Source organism: Echiichthys vipera (genome assembly GCF_963691815.1).
Source record: "Echiichthys vipera genome assembly, chromosome: 20".
In the NCBI taxonomy this organism is placed as follows: Eukaryota; Metazoa; Chordata; class Actinopteri; order Perciformes; family Trachinidae; genus Echiichthys; species Echiichthys vipera.
The window spans coordinates 22,000,906-22,018,958 of record NC_139845.1 but is presented as its reverse complement, the minus strand read 5'-3'; the positions used below and the strand labels follow the sequence as shown (position 1 = coordinate 22,018,958).

Sequence of the window (18,053 nt, the reverse complement as noted above, 5' to 3'; positions counted from 1 at the left end):
TATGTGTTGTGTTCAAGTGTTTCCCACCAACATGGAGTGATGTCATTTACCATGTATCACATAATGGGTCATTAACTGTGTAAAGGAATATTAAGTTTAAGCATCAACATGTGAAACTACACATGCTGATACTCTGAGATCTTGTGATGTAAATAAAGAAAAAGAGAAAGTGAAGAAGTTGTTTGGAAGGAAAAAGCTCTTGAGTGAATCTGTGGTGGCTCTTAAAAGAGCCTTTAGATGCACCAGAGTGCTGCATTCAGGAGCTGCTTCACTTCTTGGATTTCTTTGCTGCAGCTTTCTTTGCCGGAGCTTTCTTCACAGGGGTCTTCTTCACCACCTTTTTGGGGACCACCTTCTTGGGACTCTTCTTGGCTGCAGGCTTTTTCACCGCCTTCTTCACCGGAGACTTCTTGGCTGCAGGTTTCTTAGCTGCTGCTTTCTTGGCTGCCGGTTTCTTCACCGGGGTCTTCTTCGCCGCGGGCTTCTTGGCTTTAACGGGAGATTTCTTCTTCACCACTTTCTTCGCCGCTGGTTTGGCGACCGCCTTTTCGACCTTGGTGAGCTTGAAGGATCCGGAGGCTCCGGTCCCTTTGGTCTGCGTCAGAGTCCCTTTGGTCACCAGTGAAGTCACCGCGGAGTTGATGCGTTTGTTGGACTTAACAACGTCGATGTTTTTGGCGGCCAGAAACTTCTTAATGGCGGACAGAGAGATGCCTTTCCGCTCCTTGGACTCAGCCACGGCGCTGAGGATGAGCTTCGGGAGGGAGGGTCCGTCACTCTTGGGGCGGGGAGCAGCCTTCTTCTTGGGGGATTTCGCGGGGGCTTTCGCCGGAGCTGCTGCTGGAGCTTCTTCTGCCATCTTCGTGTGTGCTGTGTTCGACTGAGAGTGACAGAGCCGAGGGCAGGAGGCGGATTTATAAAGCACGTGAGAACCGTGGAGAGTCAACTCACACAGCCGCTCCGCCGCCCTGCCGAAATGTGGCGACACTTTTGTGTTTTCTCCGCCACAGTTTGGGGATTAAATTCATATAAAATAACCTTTTTAAAACGCGGTTTTTACTGTAGCAGCGAGAAAAGGTCCTTCCCTCCACACTGAGCTCGTGTTTGGTCACAAGGACTCTTTGATTTCATCTCAGGAGGCTTCAAACCTCTCTGATACACGCTCACTTTGGACAACTCGCGGCGAGTTTACGGCACATTTGGTCTCTGAAAGGGTGTAAAAGTGATCTGTATCACATGTTTCAGTGTTGTTGCAGTTAGCAGAGACGTGTCTGGATGTAACAAAACCGAAAAAACGTCAGTATTGTGATTTATTTCGTTTGAATAAAGGACTTTTCCGGTGGAGGTAAACACACGGTCCGTGCCTCGGCCAGTTGGACAGTTAGACTCCTGTTCCAGATTGAGTGTATGTGTAGATTTACCAGCCCAATTCAACAGGTTCATAATGAAAGATGTGTGAGATAAAGATGTAAATAAAGTCACATTCTGAGTGAAATCAATGTGCTCAGCTTCAGTTTGTGTGGAGACCTGCAGCTCTCTGGCTGGAAAAGTGAAGAAGGAAATACAGAAAACACTTTCATGTGTCTCTAACGCTGAGGTGCTTTCTGTATTTCATTATTATTATTTCTAGATTTGATTAGATATCATTATTACACATAACTACTTGAAACAGTGAAAGATGAATTGGTCTCATTAATATTTGTTCCTTAGATTTTGTCCAGTGTTTGCTCCGTTCTCCTTAAATACTTGTGACTTTACTTTGTAGGATCTTACAGTAGATTCCCCTTCAACTATTATTCTTTCTATCAGTTGTATCGTTTCACTAACGTGTAGAAATGAAGACGTCCTTTCATCCATGTTGAGAAGTACAGATTTGATTAGATTCAACCCTCAGACTCTCAGCTGAACGTAGAGAGTTGTCCTGAAACATAATTGTGGTTGTTTAAAGCACAATTACATCTAATTTAATGTGACGATCAAGTGCATTATTAAGTAAACTGAATATAAAGTATGTTCTGGACACAAACATGTAGTTCACCACAGCTGTGAGGAGCTGCAAACGCACCTTGAAAATGTTTGAAACTATGTATATAACTAGTGTCCTGTGTTTTTAGTGTAATAAAATCTCCATGGACAGATAAAAAAAAGAACTTTATGTTGCAGTCAGATGTTTGGATTTTGTGTTTTCTGAAAACACAACACTGATTATTATTATTATTATATATATACACACACACACACACCGGTAATGACAGGTTCAGGGCCCTGGAATGAGACAGCAGCTCTGTCGGTGTCCGGACACAGACGGACACTAAAGTACTTTAGTGAGTACGAAAGCTTTGACTTCCTCTTTCCTTTAAGCAACAAGTTCTAGGAGCCACGCTGAACATCACAACCATATATTGAATTATATTAAATTCAACATTCTTTCACACTTTTCTGTACACTTGACGTTTTTAAATGTAATAATTAGATTATATCTAGTTTACCTGAATTGTTAGAAATCCCAACAGAACGAAGAGTCTTAGCATTTTGGATTGAAAAAAATATATTTTAAAATGGTCGATTTGAGAATTCAACATTTTTGTATTTATTCCCAGCATGTAAAATGCATGAACAAAATAAAGACAACAGAAAACAAAAAACACAGAATCTACAAAACCAACTAAAGAGATAGAAGATAACATTTAATTTCATTATGTGCACAAATTATCAGAACAGATCAAATTCAAGCTCAGAGTTCAAATGTATTTAAGGAGAACGGAGCTAAATTAAATGAAAAGATATTAATGAGTCAAATGGATCTTTCACTAAACAGAACAAACTATTTTGTTCCTAACGCAGCAACACTTGGAACAGAAATGTGAGACAATGGATCTGTGTTGTTTCCACTTCAGGCTTTTAGTCCCGTGATCGTCATGACCCGTTTCATTTGGATCCTTCAGTTTGGACTTTCTTCCTGTTATGAAAACCAAAACTAAACAATACAGTGGATTAGAATCTTACTACTCTTCAAGGGAAGCATCATATCCATGAAGCTAAATCCTCCAAATCTCCACCAAACTTTAATCCCTTCAAAGTTGAATTACGTAACTATTTTGAGTCAGTCCAAATTATGAATAACAAATGTAATTACACCACAGATAAGTTACATGACCTTTGTTAAAGATGTATAACAGTATGGTCCACGTATTAATTTAAGTTCTTTACATGGATTTGTTTTTGCCTCATTTATTGTCTTTTTCCTCTGTGCCTTTGTATCTTATTAGGTATATATGTATTTTTATGTAATGTCCTTATAATTTAATGTGTATTGTTACTGAAAGGAGAACTGACCACACACACACACACACACACACACACACACACACACACACACACACACACACACACACACACACACACACACACACACACACACACACACACACACACACACACACACACACACACACACACACACACACACACACACACACACACACACACACACACACACACACACACACACACACACACACACACACACACACACACACACACACACACACACACACACACACACACACACACACACACACACACACACACACACACACACACACACACACACACACACACACACACCTTTGTCAGCATGATGCCATACTGTTCTGCCTGTGTTGTGTTTGTTCAATCTGCTAATAAAGAAATAATAATAAACTTAATCAATGAACACAGTTGGGACTTTCCTATGTGTTCAGTGAAGAACCAGAGGTGACGGAGTTGGATGGGACTGAGGAGAGGAAGCGTGTCTTCAGATCAAGTGTGTGGCTCTTAAAAGAGCCGTTGGGTTTTGTTCCGTCAGGTCGTCATCGCTTTAACCTCCGAAGCCGTACAGGGTGCGGCCCTGCCTCTTCAGAGCGTACACCACATCCATGGCGGTCACCGTCTTCCTCTTGGCGTGCTCGGTGTAGGTGACGGCATCACGGATCACGTTCTCCAGGAAGACCTTCAGCACACCGCGGGTCTCCTCGTAGATCAGACCGGAGATACGCTTCACTCCGCCGCGGCGAGCCAGGCGGCGGATGGCGGGTTTGGTGATGCCCTGGATGTTATCACGGAGAACTTTCCGGTGACGCTTAGCGCCTCCTTTGCCGAGTCCTTTCCCGCCTTTTCCTCTGCCAGACATCGTGCTTCTCAGTGTGTTTGAACCGAATGAAGTGATGGTGTCCGACCGGCTGTATTTACATCTGAACTGCGGACGCGATAGAGGACATGTGTCGCGAGCTTCGGTGGGCGGCGCCAAAGTCTGCAGCCCTTCTCCCATTCTTTTGCTTTGTTCTTTCCTTTTTGCTTCTTCTTTCTTTCTTGGTGTCCTCGTGTCTTCCTGCCTCTTTAGTGTCCTTTCATATTTGTGAGGTTCACAGTGAAGCTTTAGAGACATGGCTGCAGATCCTGCCCAATAAAAACACAAACCAAATATCGCACCCCGGGGTGCCGAGCCTTTGCTATTTTAAAAAAAAGGAAGACAAAATTTTTTAGAAGAAGAAGAATTACTTTATTTATCCCGCAACAGGGAAATTGAATTTTTTCACTCTTATTATTAATCATGTTACACACACACAGGTCTGAAATACACACATGCACAGACAGGACCTATACATGCAATTAAGGAGAGATGTTAGAGCGAGGGGGCTGCCAGTGACCAGCGCCCCGAGCAGTTGGGGGTTCGGTGCCTTGCTCAACAGCAGCTCGGCAGTGCCCAGGAGATGAACTGGCACCTCTCCAGCTACCAGTCCACGCTCCATACATGGTCAACACAGGGACTTGAACCAGCGACCCTACAATTCACAGCCAAGACACCTAAGGACTGAGCTACTGCCGCCTTTACACGTTATATACACTCAAAAAAGAACATAGAAAAATAATTACATGTGCAAAGTTCGTTAAAGTGGGTATCAAGTCTATGGGGTTTTTATAAAGTGCTGTGTTATAAGTTCAGAGAGCTCCATGGAAGGAGCTGTGTTTTGTCCAGAGTTCGTCTCCTCCGGAGCTCGGTGAGCGCCTGTTTGCACACGGAGTCACTGTCAATGACTGTGTGGTGAAGGCTCATGAAGCATCGTGTTTTCCAGAGTCTCATGCACACGATGCAGATGATCAGCTGAGTCAGTCCCTTGTGTTTCTCCGTGTGGCACTTTTCTAAGATACAGTACATGACAGATTTATAGGACACCTTAAAGTTTACCCCGTACTGTAGGAGCCAAATGCTTCCTAAGAGAATACATTTTTTGGTGCTTATTCATTTAATACTTTATTTTGGTATTGTTATTGCATATTGCATGCTTAACATGGGCCTGTCACATTAAGAACTGTCTTTTTTGATGTGCCGAAAGTACCGGTGTGCGAGTGCAGCGTAGAAGGAGAGATAGTGGTAAACTCTTTGGAAAGGTGGAGGCACGCGGTTTTCTGACCGTGTTAACACGTACTTTGGATGCTAGTTTGTGGACCTTTGGATCGTTGTTCTGCCTCAAGAAGCGGATGTATCGGTGTAGCGGTGTTGATCCATTTCATTCAAAGACATTAAACATCAGTTTACAACCATTTATGTCAGAACCAGACTGGCAAAGCTATAAATATGACTTAACATTCATACATGAACAAACACCATTACAACAATAAAGGTGATTGTATTTAATTGTGTCATAATAATGGAAGTAAAATCAAAGTACATCAGAGCCTCTGTTTGATCAGTGAAGGAACAACATGCTGCAGTCAAACGCATGGAAGCCCTAAATAGTCATACATACATTTTAAATCCTCGGTTTTTATAATAACACGATATTTTTCTCCGTTTTCCCTTAATAACAAGTTTATTAATTGGATAATGAATGAAACGTGAGAGTCCTGAGATTTCCATCACACCTGACATGTGATGCCTCCTAAAGACTTCTCACATCTTGAAGAACACTGAGGAAAACACTGACACATGATTTCAATTGATTTGCTGTTAAGAAATGAAAGTGAAATCTGTATATTTATGTGCACATTATTAAACTCCTCCCTGTGGTATTTATCTTGTAATATAATAATGTTGACAATAAAAGCTGTTTAAAAAATACACACACGCACACTGATGTGAACATTCTCTGTAATAAGGTGCCATGAAGCTGTTTCATGTGTCGGCCCTGATTGAAGAACACAACACATAAAACAAGTGATGGCTCCATAATGACAATAATGATGATGATGATGATGATGATGATGATGATGATGATGGGTTCTGTGAATGAATCATTTTGACTCTGAAAGGTCCAAAGTCGTCCTTTCTAACTCCACACTGTTCTGACTGAATCTGTTTTTAGAGCCACCATAGAAACAACTGAACAGTGTTTTCTTCCAAATCACTGACTCAAGGAGAACTCCAGACATTTGTGTCCATTTGGGAAAATGTGTCTTCTTCATCGGCCATCATTTTTTACTCTGTTGGTTTATACGGCATAATATTATGAAACAAAGTCTCATGATACATTTTTGGTTCATATTCTAATTGATCAATAGAAGACTGAAACAAATGTACGACCTTCTTGACTCAATAAGGACGGAAGTGTCCACTTGGCAAAAACTGCTCTGAGATTTTCTGCATAAATCTCTAAAACAATTTCAGCCCTGCTCAGAAAACATCACATAATCAAACTGATATTTAAAAAGTTAGAGTCCCTAAAATGTCTGAATTTTACTGTTGTTATTAATGAAAGAAAAAAAAAACACCAAACTGAGTTATTTTCCATGAAACAAATGTTTGGTGGCTGGGGGATTTTATAAACTCAGTCTTCCATATGTCAATGATTAGCATTAGATGGGATCAGTTCTCTTGAATCTGTTTATGGGTGATATTTCTAAAAAGTTCTAATTGTATAACTGGATGTATGAGAGAATTTCGTATCTTAATAATTATGACTTTATATCTTTATTTTGAAATACTAACTTATTATTTTGAGAAACTAGGACTTTATTTTGACAAAGTTTCTCATTATGAACATACTTATTTTTATCACATTAGCAGAAATAGGCTTCCATATTGTTTGAAAGGCTTTTACTTCCCTGAGTAAGTGTCATTTAGGAGCCTCTACCCATACTTCCTCACCAGAGAGAATGGCGTCCCTGAGTTAAGTTTCGTTTTGTCATTGCCTGCTGAGAGTAAGCGCTGGAAAGCAGTGCGCATCATCTTGTGCCTATTATTCCTGTGCCCCCCCCCCCCGTGTTTCTCCTGTGAGTGATACTCCGAGTATTGAGTTCTTGACAGAAAGTAAGTGTTTGCTGCTTTGTTATTACTTTCATGTGAGTTTAATAACAATCCTGTATGTGCCAGTTCGATGGTAATATTTGCTAGCGCAGCATGAAGCTAACCTAACGTAGCTCTTTCTCAGCTGCTGTGGAGTTGACTGATGGCTCTTCACGTGAGAGAGGAATGTCCGTCACGTGTTTATGTTGACATTAGGTAGTGATTCAAGATTCAAGAAGCTTTATTTATCCCGAGGGAAGTTATTGTGCAACAGTTTCAATACAAAGGTGGGAAAGGGTCAGAGTAACATAATCAAATTAAAATAACGCTAACGTAAAATAAATCAAACAATTAACTAAGTGTGACAGAGTGCAACAGACATTGTGGTTAAGTGTAGGTATATACAATATACAACAATACGCAGCGTGCAGTTTAGCAGCAGATTGAAATAAAATAAGTACAAACTAAATAAGTAAGAAGGAGCGATAAGTAATAATAATAGTAATAACAGTGTTAAAAATGTAGCAGCATTTCCTACAGAACTAAGTGACAGTATAGCACAGTGAAGTGTAGCAGCCTTTCTTACTGAAGTAAGTGACAGTAAAGCACAGTGAAGTGTAGCAGCCTTGTTTACTGAAGTAAGTTACAGTAAGTTACAGTAAAGTACAGGGAAGTGTAGCAGCCTTTCTTACTGAAGTAAGTTACAGTAAGTTACAGTAAAGTACAGGGAAGTGTAGCAGCCTTTCTTACTGAAGTAAGTTACAGTAAAGTACAGGGAAGTGTAGCAGCCTTTCTTACTGAAGTAAGTGACAGTAAGTTACAATAAAGTACAGTGTAGCAGCATTTCCTACAGAACTAGGTTACAGTAAAGCACAGTAGTAGCACCAGTAAGTTACAGTACCACTAAATAAAGTGATGTAGTGGTGATATAAAGTGACAGTGAAGTGTAGCAGCCTTTCTTACTGTAGTAAGTTACAGTAAGTTACAGTAAAGTACAGTGTAGCATAATTTTTTTACTGGGATACGTTACAGTAAACCACAGTAAACCACAGTGAAATGTAGCAGCAGTAAGTTACAGTACCACTAAATAAAGTGATGTAGTGGTGATATAAAGTGACAGTGTAAAGTGTAGCAGCATTTCTTACTGAAGTAAGTGACAGTACAACGGAATAAAGTGGTGCAGTGATGATATAAAGTGACAAAGTGACATTTTCCCAGGATGCAGTGTCTCCACTGTTCCTTACCTGACCTGTAGATGAATTATAGAGTTTGATGGCCACCGGAAGAAAAGACTTCCTCCGGCGTTCAGTATTACACTGGGGGAGAATGAGTCTATGACTGAAGGTGCTTCTGCTAGAGGTCAGCAGATGGTGGAGAGGGTGAGAGTTGTTGTCCAGGATGCTGTGCAGTTTAGACAGCATCCGCCTCTCAGACACAGCCACCAAAGAGTCCAGGTTGGCCCCACAGAAGCTTTATTTATCTCTCGGGATAAATAAAGCTTCTTGAATCTTGAATCTTGAGGACGGAGCCATTCTTCCTGATGATCTTACTGATTCTCTTGGTGACTGCTGCCCTCAGTCTGCTGCCCCAGCACACAACAGCAAAGAAGATGGCACTGGCTACAACCGACTGGTAGAACATCCTCAGCATGGTGTTACATACATTGAATGACCGGAACCTCCTTAGGAAATAGAGACGACTCTGGCCCTTCTTGTAAACAGCCTCAGTGTTCTTGGAGCAGTCCAGTTTGTTATCCAGGTAATCTCCAAGGTATTTGTAATCCTGGACAACATCCACAGTCACGCCGTTGATGGAGATGGGTGTGGGGGCAGATTTACTCCTGCGGAAATCCACCACTAGCTCCTTAGTCTTGGTGCCGTTTAGAATCAGGTGATTAGCTGCACACCAGTCGAGGAAGGAGTCCACAACGCCCCTGTATTCCTCCTCCTTCCTCTCACTGACACAGCCAACAATTGCAGAATCGTCAGCAAACTTCTGCAGGTGGCAGGACTCAGAGAGGAGCTGAAAGTCTGAGGTGTACAGGGTGAACAGAAAGGGGGAAAGAACAGTTCCCTGTGGAGCTCCAATGCTGCTGACCACAGTGTCAGACACTCCATCCTGCAGTCTGACATACTGTGGTTGACCCGTCAAGTAATCTGTAATCCAGGAAACCAGGGGAGGGTCCACCTGCATCGCCGTCAGCTTACGTCCCAGCAGAGCAGGCCGGATGGTATTGAACGCACTGGAGAAGTCCATGAACAAGATTCTCACTGTGGTTCCCAGGTGGGCGCAGGCACGGTTGAGCAGGAAGATGATAGTGTCCTCCACACCTAGTTTCAGCAGGGCTGGAGGTTTGGAGGTGGATGGTTGTGGAGGAGCAGTGGGGGGGGGGTGGTCCAGAGCCCTTTCATCAAATCTGTTGAAGAACAGATTCAGCTCATTGGCACGTTCAGTACCACCTCCTACTGTGGAGAAACCAGATGGTTTGTAGCCAGTGATGCTCCTCATGCCGCTCCACACGTCCTTTAAATTGTTCTGCTGCAGTTTGTGCTCCAGCTTCCTCCTGTAGGTGTCTTTGCCCTGTTGAATCCTCTCCTTCAGCTCCCTCTGGACTTGCCTCATCTGCTCTCTGTCCCCATCTCTGAAGGCCCTCTTCTTCTCATTCACCAGGACCTTGATGTCTCTGGTGACCCACGGCTTGTTATTGGGGAAACAGCGTACAGTCACTGTAGGAACAACGCTGTCCACACAGAAATGTATGTACCCTGTTATGCAGTCCGTGAGATCGTCAAGGTCCTCTCCATGTGAATCACAGAGCAAATCCCAGTCTGTAAGTTCAAAGCAGCCCTGTAAAGCTTCATCAGTCTCCGCTGGACTTGGGGCTTATACAGGGGCTGCAGGTGGATGAAGTTGTGGTCTGATCTTCCAAGAAGTGCATTTTTATGACCTGCGAGTGGAGCCGTCGCACTCGTTTCTGCCTAATATGAACTGTGTAGCATACAGCCATGTTGTTATGAGTGAAGACTGTATGTAATTTAGGTTACCATTTCCATTAGATAGATAATTGGAAGTATTTGTTTATGCTGAGGAGCATTGTTTGAGTTGATTGTGTATTATACTGTATAGTGAATTGTTTGTAATTTGTATACAGCCTTTCATTTCTTGTTATATTAATAAATTACTTAAGGTGATTATTTTTTTCTAGACTGATGACAATACAGAGTACTGGAGAATTGGAAATAAATACGGCTGGAACAGTCTAAGAAGAATTACATCTCCTTCTCTTCATTCCTGTGTCCTGATTGACACACCATTCTTGTTTACTGTTAATCGCATACAAGTTAGCGCTACTTTGTTACCTCCAAAACACATATATAAAACCATTAAGATCTATATTTTCATCAACATCTGGTTTGTTTGTGTCGGCGCATGCTCAGTGTCGGTCACAAAGCTAAGCCAATCCGAGACGTGATATTTGCATATAGGAGCGTATAAAGAAAGCATCTGGAGCAGCAGAGAGTCATCTGCACCAGAACCAAGCAATCATGCCTGATCCAGCAAAGCCTGCGCCCAAGAAGGGCTCATTCTGATGAGTTGAGTTCTACAGGTCCAAACAAAAAAACTGACTCGCTCTTCGAAGCCTTACCTCATTGCGCCCGGCTGGGCAGCAGCCACCATGGCTCCCCCACAATATTCCTCTAAGTTCAGCCAGTTCTTGGGGGCGGTAGTAGCTCAGTCCATAGGTGACTGGTGACTGTGTGTTTGTGTGTGTGTGTGTGTGTGTGTGTGTGTGTGTGTAAATTGAATTTCCCCATTCGCGGGACTAATAAAGGAATTCTTCTTCTGTGTCCGTCTCAGGTACACGGGAGAAGACGAACCTCCTGGCAGAGACAACGTCGGAGAAGTCCTTCTCTTTGATTCATCCTGGATAAACCCTGTTGATGTTTATTCATTCATAGCACTTCCTAACAAAAAGGATTACGAGATCTGCTTCTTTAAGGAAGCTCCTCTGTGTCGGTTCCTCGAGGTTCAGGCCTTAAACGCCTCGGACTCGGGCTGGGCCGTTGAATCCTCAATACAAACAGACATAATTAACTTGGTAGTTAAATTCTGGATAGGCCGCATACCTGACCAAGACATTGAACTGTATCTTCACAGATATGGCAAAATCATACAACCAGTAATTAAGCCTCTTGACAAATTTGGGGTCTGGTACGTTGTACGCAGAATCAAAGTCCGTCTGAAGAGAGATTCAGACGGCCACATACTCCAGATCCCGACTCCATCTCCCTCAGTCTGTACAGCGGTCGCATTATATATCCCGGTCAGACTACGTCCTGCTTCATCTGTGACTCCACGGATCACCAGGCGAGGCAGTGACCGACCATTAAATGCTGGAGGTGTAGCAGCCTCGGCCACAGAGCCAAGGACTGCTACTCCGAAGCATCCTGCAGCTTGTGTGGCGAAAAAGGCCACACTTTCTTCACATGTCCACAATCATATGTAGATAAAACCAAGAGCTCCGGTCAGTGGGGGAACCCTGTCGCCCCTCACTCCGCCCCGCAGGGTGATCCCCCGTCTGAAGCACAGCAGCAGCAGCAGCAGCAACCAAAGCACCAGCAGCAACGACAACAGCAGCAGCAGCAGCAACGACAGCGGCAGCAGCAGCAACCGCAGCAGAAACAACAGCAGCAGCAGCAACACCCACCAGAAGTCTTACAACAGCAGCAGAAAACGCATTCCGGAGACCTGCAGCAGCCTCGAGGCCAGTCCTCGGCAAAAGTGCCTCCACCAGATACCGGCTCCCGACCGGAGTCCCAGCATACTGGCCCGCGCCCAGTGCTCCTCCACCCGGCAGCCTGCAGACGCCTCTCTGGAGGACTCCAGCCCGTCGGGTGAGGGCAGCTTACAAATTGCAAGCCAGTGTGAAAGCAGCTTCAGCGAGAGCTGCAGCTCTGACATCAGCTCTACCGGGCTGACTGATGCTCAGTGAGCCCGCGGCTCCCCGCTGCACCTGCAGGTTGAAGCAGAGAGCTCGTCTTTCTGCAGCAACTCTGACTCCTTCTCTCCTACTCCTGATTTCCCTCCTCCTGAGCGAAACGATAATAATGATTATGATGATGATGATGAAACTCCATTTGTAGAAGTAAAGACAAAAAGAAAAGAAGAGCTCGTAGCTCATGTGGTCAAACAGATAATAAGTGTCTCGATGACAAACCCACACCATAGTTTCTCTTCCCCCTCTAAACATCCATGACCTTCCTTAAAAGTTTCATCCTGGAATGCCCGTGGTGCCCATCCAGTCCAGTTCTTTTAGACAGAGAAAAATGAAATATTTATTAAAAACGGACTTTGATATTTTATGTTGTCAGGAACTGAGACTGAGCACCAATACAGACGTAGCCCAGGTATCCAGCATGTGGCACAAAGGTGTAAGTGTTATCTTGATTGGGGAAAGTAAGGCTGATGGTGTGGGGATCTTTTTTAAAACTAACAACATCCTTATTATCCGTAAAAGAGAACTAATTCCTGGTAGACTGCTCATGGTAGATCGTTTTTACAAAAGGAGAAAAACATCAAATCATAAGTGTACACTGCTCCTGAAAAACCCAAAAAAATTCAACTTTTCAAAAGTCTAAGAGAACTGCTGCTGGTCGGTTACAAAGTCATCTTATGTGGCGACTTCAACACAGTGACTGACTTTAACGACAGAGTGAGTTCTACAGCCTTCAAACTGAGCCATGAAGGTAAACTTTTAAGAGAAATGTGTCAAGAATCCAAATTAATAGATGTTTGCAGATATCTTAATCCTGTTGGGATCGAATACACCCGGTTCGATTCTCTGACAAAAACCCGGATCGACCGTATTTATGTGTCTCAGCACTTTAAAGTTATACAGTATAAAACAATAATTAATGATTTCTCTGACCACATGTTGATCCAAACGTCCTTGTCTTCTGGAGCCTCAGAAACCAGAGGCTTCTGGAAACTAAACTCCCAATGTCTCAAAGATCCAGACTTATTAATAGAATTAAAACAAGAAATCCATAAAACAATACAATAAAAAATATTAACTAAATCCGACATTGAATTATGGGAAGTATTAAAACATCGCTTAAAAGATTTTTTCAAATTTAAATGTAGAGAAATAAATAAGATAAAGAATATAAAATATAACACTCTAATGGAACAATATATAAGTCTTAAAGAAAAGATCAATCTCTGATAATGAGCTTCTGTCAGATACAAAAACACAAAAATAATAATTCTTGATTAAAAGTATCTATAACATCTATAAACAGACAAATCTAGATAACAGAGGGAACTTGATACACACCCTGAAGACAGGACAACAACAAACCAAAAATAAATTCATTTAAATCCATAAAAAACTTAGACTGATTTCATATACAAATTTCAACACCTTAAAATAGACTAGACTGGCCTCCCAAGTAAAATGATCTTCAACAAAATCAACGATTACATATACAGAGGGTACATCAGTTACAAAAATATAACAAGAAGGCTCAAATTTTTTTTTATTTAAAAAAATAGAAACCTGTCAGAGAGCATCCGAGCATGCGCTGGCTTTTATCTGTGAACAGACTGGCAGTCCGCGCTGTTGTGTCTTGGAGTTGTAATGTTAAAACAAAAAAATGCCCGATGGACAAATGCAACCAGAATGAGACATAACAGCACCTTTTAATGGACTGTTACAGAGCGAAGGAGGTGTGGGACAAAATTAAAGTATATGGGGTAAACTTTGATCTGAACTATAGATCTGTAAAGTACTGCATTCTGGAAAACTGCCCCACAGCGAAAAACAGAGAACTGACTCAGCTGATCATATGCATCGTGTGCATGAGACTATGGAAGACACGATGCATAAGGAGCATCCACCAGACAGTCATTGGCAGCAACACCGTCTGCAGACAGGTGCTTACTGAGCTCCGGAGGAGACGAACCATGGACAAAACACAGCTCCTTCCACGGAGCTCTCTGAACTTGTAAAAACAGCACTTTATAAAACCCCATAGACTCGATACGCACTTTAGCTAGCCTTGCACTATGTTACGGCTTCCAAACAATTAAATAAATTGAGTAGTGGCTCAAACTGGAGACCGAAACATAAAAGGACACTAAAGAGGGTAGAACTTTTAACGTTTTTTATTAAACAACTTCTCCCAACAGGAAACAAACATTCCTGAAGGACAACTAGCAAAATACAAATAAAGATCTTACCAAAAAAGAAATCAGCAAACCCAAAATGGGACCTGGAGATGCTGGCCAAACTCAGCAAAAATGGAGGGGGGACCAGGCCACCCCTTATAGGGACGTCGGAGCTGGCCCCCCTCCCTACCTAACAAAACCAAATTATAAACTAAAAACCAAACCAAGAAAGAAGGCTGCCAGCCATCTCCAGGCCAAAAATAAAGCAACTACTAAAACAAAGATTTTAACAAATCATAATGTGGGCCCAAAGGTGCTGGTGGGTCTGTGTCTCTCAGGGGAATGGTCTTGCTGGCTTCATATAGCAGGTTGGCAATCAGGGAGTTGATCGGCTGCAGGTGTGTCAGCCTGATTGCCAGCCTGCTGAGAAAAGGGAAAACAGGTTAAGGCACATGAAGGAGATCTTTCATGGCCACATGCAACACACTACTTTGCTCATGTCACTTAATCTTCTCAAGATTGTGTGTCGCCTTTGTTAAAAATGTCTCTGCAGCCATCTCCAGGAATGCTCTCTGAGTCGGTGATCTCCCCCTGTGGAGAAAAAGGAGAGGGGGAGCTCGACATGGCCCAGAGTGCAAACTTATTTATGGAGATTTCACATATGAATATCAACACCTTTAAATAGATTGGACCGGCCTACCGAGTAAAATGATCTTCAACAAAATCCACAATTACAGATAAAGAGGGTACATCAATTACAAACATATAAAACAAAAAGAAGGCGCAGCATTTTTTAAACTGTTAAAAAATAGGAACCTGTCAGAGAGCATAAGAAACATGCTCTGGCTTTATCTGTAAACAGACTGGCAGTCAGAGCCATTGTGTCTTGGAGTTGTCACGTTAAAACAAAACAATATCCGATGGACAAATGCAACTATGATGAGACACAACAGCATCTTTTAATGGACTGTTACAGAGCAAAGGAGGTGTGGGACAAAATGAAAGTGTACAGACTAAACTTTGACCTGACTTATAAATCTGTCATATACTGTATCTTAGAAAACTGCCCCACAGCAAAACACAAGGAACTGTTACAGCTGATCATCTGCATCATGTGCATGGGACTCATGGGAACATATGCTTATATGGCACGTTTTTGGAATAAAATATTTATTATGAAAAATACTAAATATTACACTGCGGTACAGAACGAAATATAATACAAGCCAATTGTCTGCTGTCATATTGCGTCAGTAAGAAAATCTTAACAACATGATTTTTTGGGAGTTCATATTGTAAGATTCAGCCGGTGTGGGAAATAGACTGTGGTAATAATCTGAAGTAGTCAAAGGCTGTCCACAGGAGGTTGTGAGGGACAGAGCCAAAGGCATTCCCAAGATCCAGGAACCCCACGTGTAGATCTTTCCCCTCCATCTTGGCAACCTGAATCTGATGCCAGATGAAACTAGCGTGTTCCACACATCCTGAGAAGCCTGAAATGCCTGCTTTCTGAATTGACTTGTCAATCATGTTTCTTTGCAGGTATCCTGCAAGCCTATGAGCAACCATGCTGAAGAAGAGTTTTCCCTCGAAATTTAAAAGGCTGAGCTGACGGAACTGGGCGATTTCTGATGAGTCCATTGCCTTGGGAATAAGGATCCCTCCAGCTCTCCGCAAGGATGTTGGTATCTACTTATTTTTCCACACAACGTTCATCGGACTTAGTTTCTCAGAACAATGAGTAAGTTTCTCAAAATATTGATTTAATTAATTAGGGTTTGGAGTTGTTAGTTAAAGCAAAATAAGGTACACTTCACAAATTTGCGTGTGGGCCCTGATTCTGTGGACCCTCAATCATGGTTGCAGATCACCAGCAGCTATGGAGGGAAAACTTGTGGAAAAGGTTGTTACTTTTGTGTAATCCCCTAACCCTAGGTTAGACAACCCTAACTATCTTTAACAATAAAAACACTAACCCTGACTAAATTTAACAACCCTAGAGAAACTAAGTCCATTTGAAGTAGTAACTCTTTAGTTTGTTAAAAACCTAACCCTACTTATTAAAATCATGATTTTGAGAAACTTAGTCTTTCTTTAGAGAAACTAACTCATGATTCTAAGAAACTTAGTCCTCATTTAGAGAAACTAAGTCTATTTTGAAAATAGTATGTCATTATTTTGGTGAAACTCTAACCAAATCTAAATAGCGATGTAAAATTGGAACGATACAGGGAAGATTAGCATGGCCCCTGCGCAAGGATGACACGAAAATTCGTGAAGCGTTCCTTAATTTGCTTTAACTAACAACTCCAAACCTCGATTCATTTAATCAATATTTTGAAAAACGTACTCATGATTCTGACAAACTAAGTCCATTTTGAGAAACTAAGTCATTAATTTGAGAAACTAAGACATTGTTTTAAAAAAAAAAAAACAACTGTAATTATAAAAATAATTAATTTTAAGAAACTTACTCATTGTTCTTAGAAACTAAGTCTTTCTTTAGAGAAACTAATTTTATTTTCAAATACTTGGTCATTATTTTTAGAAAACCCTTACCCTAACTATTAAAATCAAACAATCATCATGATTTGTAAGAGGAGGAAAAGAAGCATCTTCGGGAGATTCAACAATATAACCTCAAAGAACAACTGTTCACAAATGTCCTCCTGTGACTCCAACGACTGTGGTTCAGACTCAATAGAGCACTAACGAAGTCTCCACACCAGATAGTTGGACCAGTCCCAGCCTCACCTCTGATCCAAGAGGCTTCATCAGTTCATGTACGCATCTGACCAGGCTGGTCCTGGTCCTGGTCCAGTCCCAGTCTTGGTCCAGTCCCAGCCTGGTCAGATGCGTACATGAACTGATGAAGCCTCTTGGATCAGATGTGAAACGTCTTCCTGACAAAGAACCAAGTCCAGTGGCTTTTGACTGAAACTGCTTTGGGGAGAACGACATGGACACATGAGAACATTCACAGGCTGATTAAATTCATTATTTTGAGAAACTAAGTCTTTTTGCAAATTCGTGAAGCCTTCCTTATTTTGCTTTAACCACTCCAAACCCTAATTAATAAAGTCAATATTTTGAGAAACTTAGTCATGATTCTAAGAAACTAAGTAACTAACTACGATTCTGCATGCTCACACTCAATAGCGCCACCTGTGGACACAACACATATTCAAATTACTTCACTCAAACGTGTTGTAGTCAACTTTTTGGGGAGTAGCTATCAAGTGATTATTAAGATAAAATTATTCTATATTGAAAAACTAACTCATTATTTTTAAAAACTAACTCATTATTCTGAGAAACCAAGTCCTCATTTAGAGAAACTAAGTCATCATTTAGAGAAACTAAGTCTATTTTAAAATACTATGTCATTAATTTGGTGAAACCCTAACCACATCTAAATAGCGATGTTCTTGTGTCCAGATGACACGTTTTTTTCCACGAGTTTTCCCTCCATAGCTGCCAGTGATCTGTAACCATGAGTGAGCATCCACAGAATCAGAGCCCTATGAATACCCCTCAGATCCAGGTTGTTTTTGTGTTAGTTAGCTAGCACATATACTAAAATTGGAACGATACAGAGAAGATTAGCATGGCCCCTGCG

At 41.9% G+C, this 18,053-nt stretch overlaps 2 protein-coding genes across 2 annotated transcripts; both read right to left on the bottom strand.

Annotated features, from left to right (window-relative positions):
• Nucleotides 1-268: 268 nt before the first annotated feature.
• LOC310962664 (histone H1-like) lies at nucleotides 269-859 on the bottom strand (the record flags this gene model as incomplete). The annotated part of the gene is made up of 1 exon (XM_083935180.1): nucleotides 269-859. One exon carries the CDS (start codon nucleotides 857-859, stop codon nucleotides 269-271), a length of 591 nt encoding a protein of 196 aa, XP_083791306.1.
• A 3,000-nt stretch (nucleotides 860-3,859) lies between these two features.
• LOC310962966 (histone H4) lies at nucleotides 3,860-4,171 on the bottom strand (the record flags this gene model as incomplete). Its single annotated transcript, XM_083935590.1, has 1 exon — nucleotides 3,860-4,171. One exon carries the CDS (start codon nucleotides 4,169-4,171, stop codon nucleotides 3,860-3,862), a length of 312 nt encoding a protein of 103 aa, XP_083791716.1.
• Nucleotides 4,172-18,053: the final 13,882 nt, after the last annotated feature.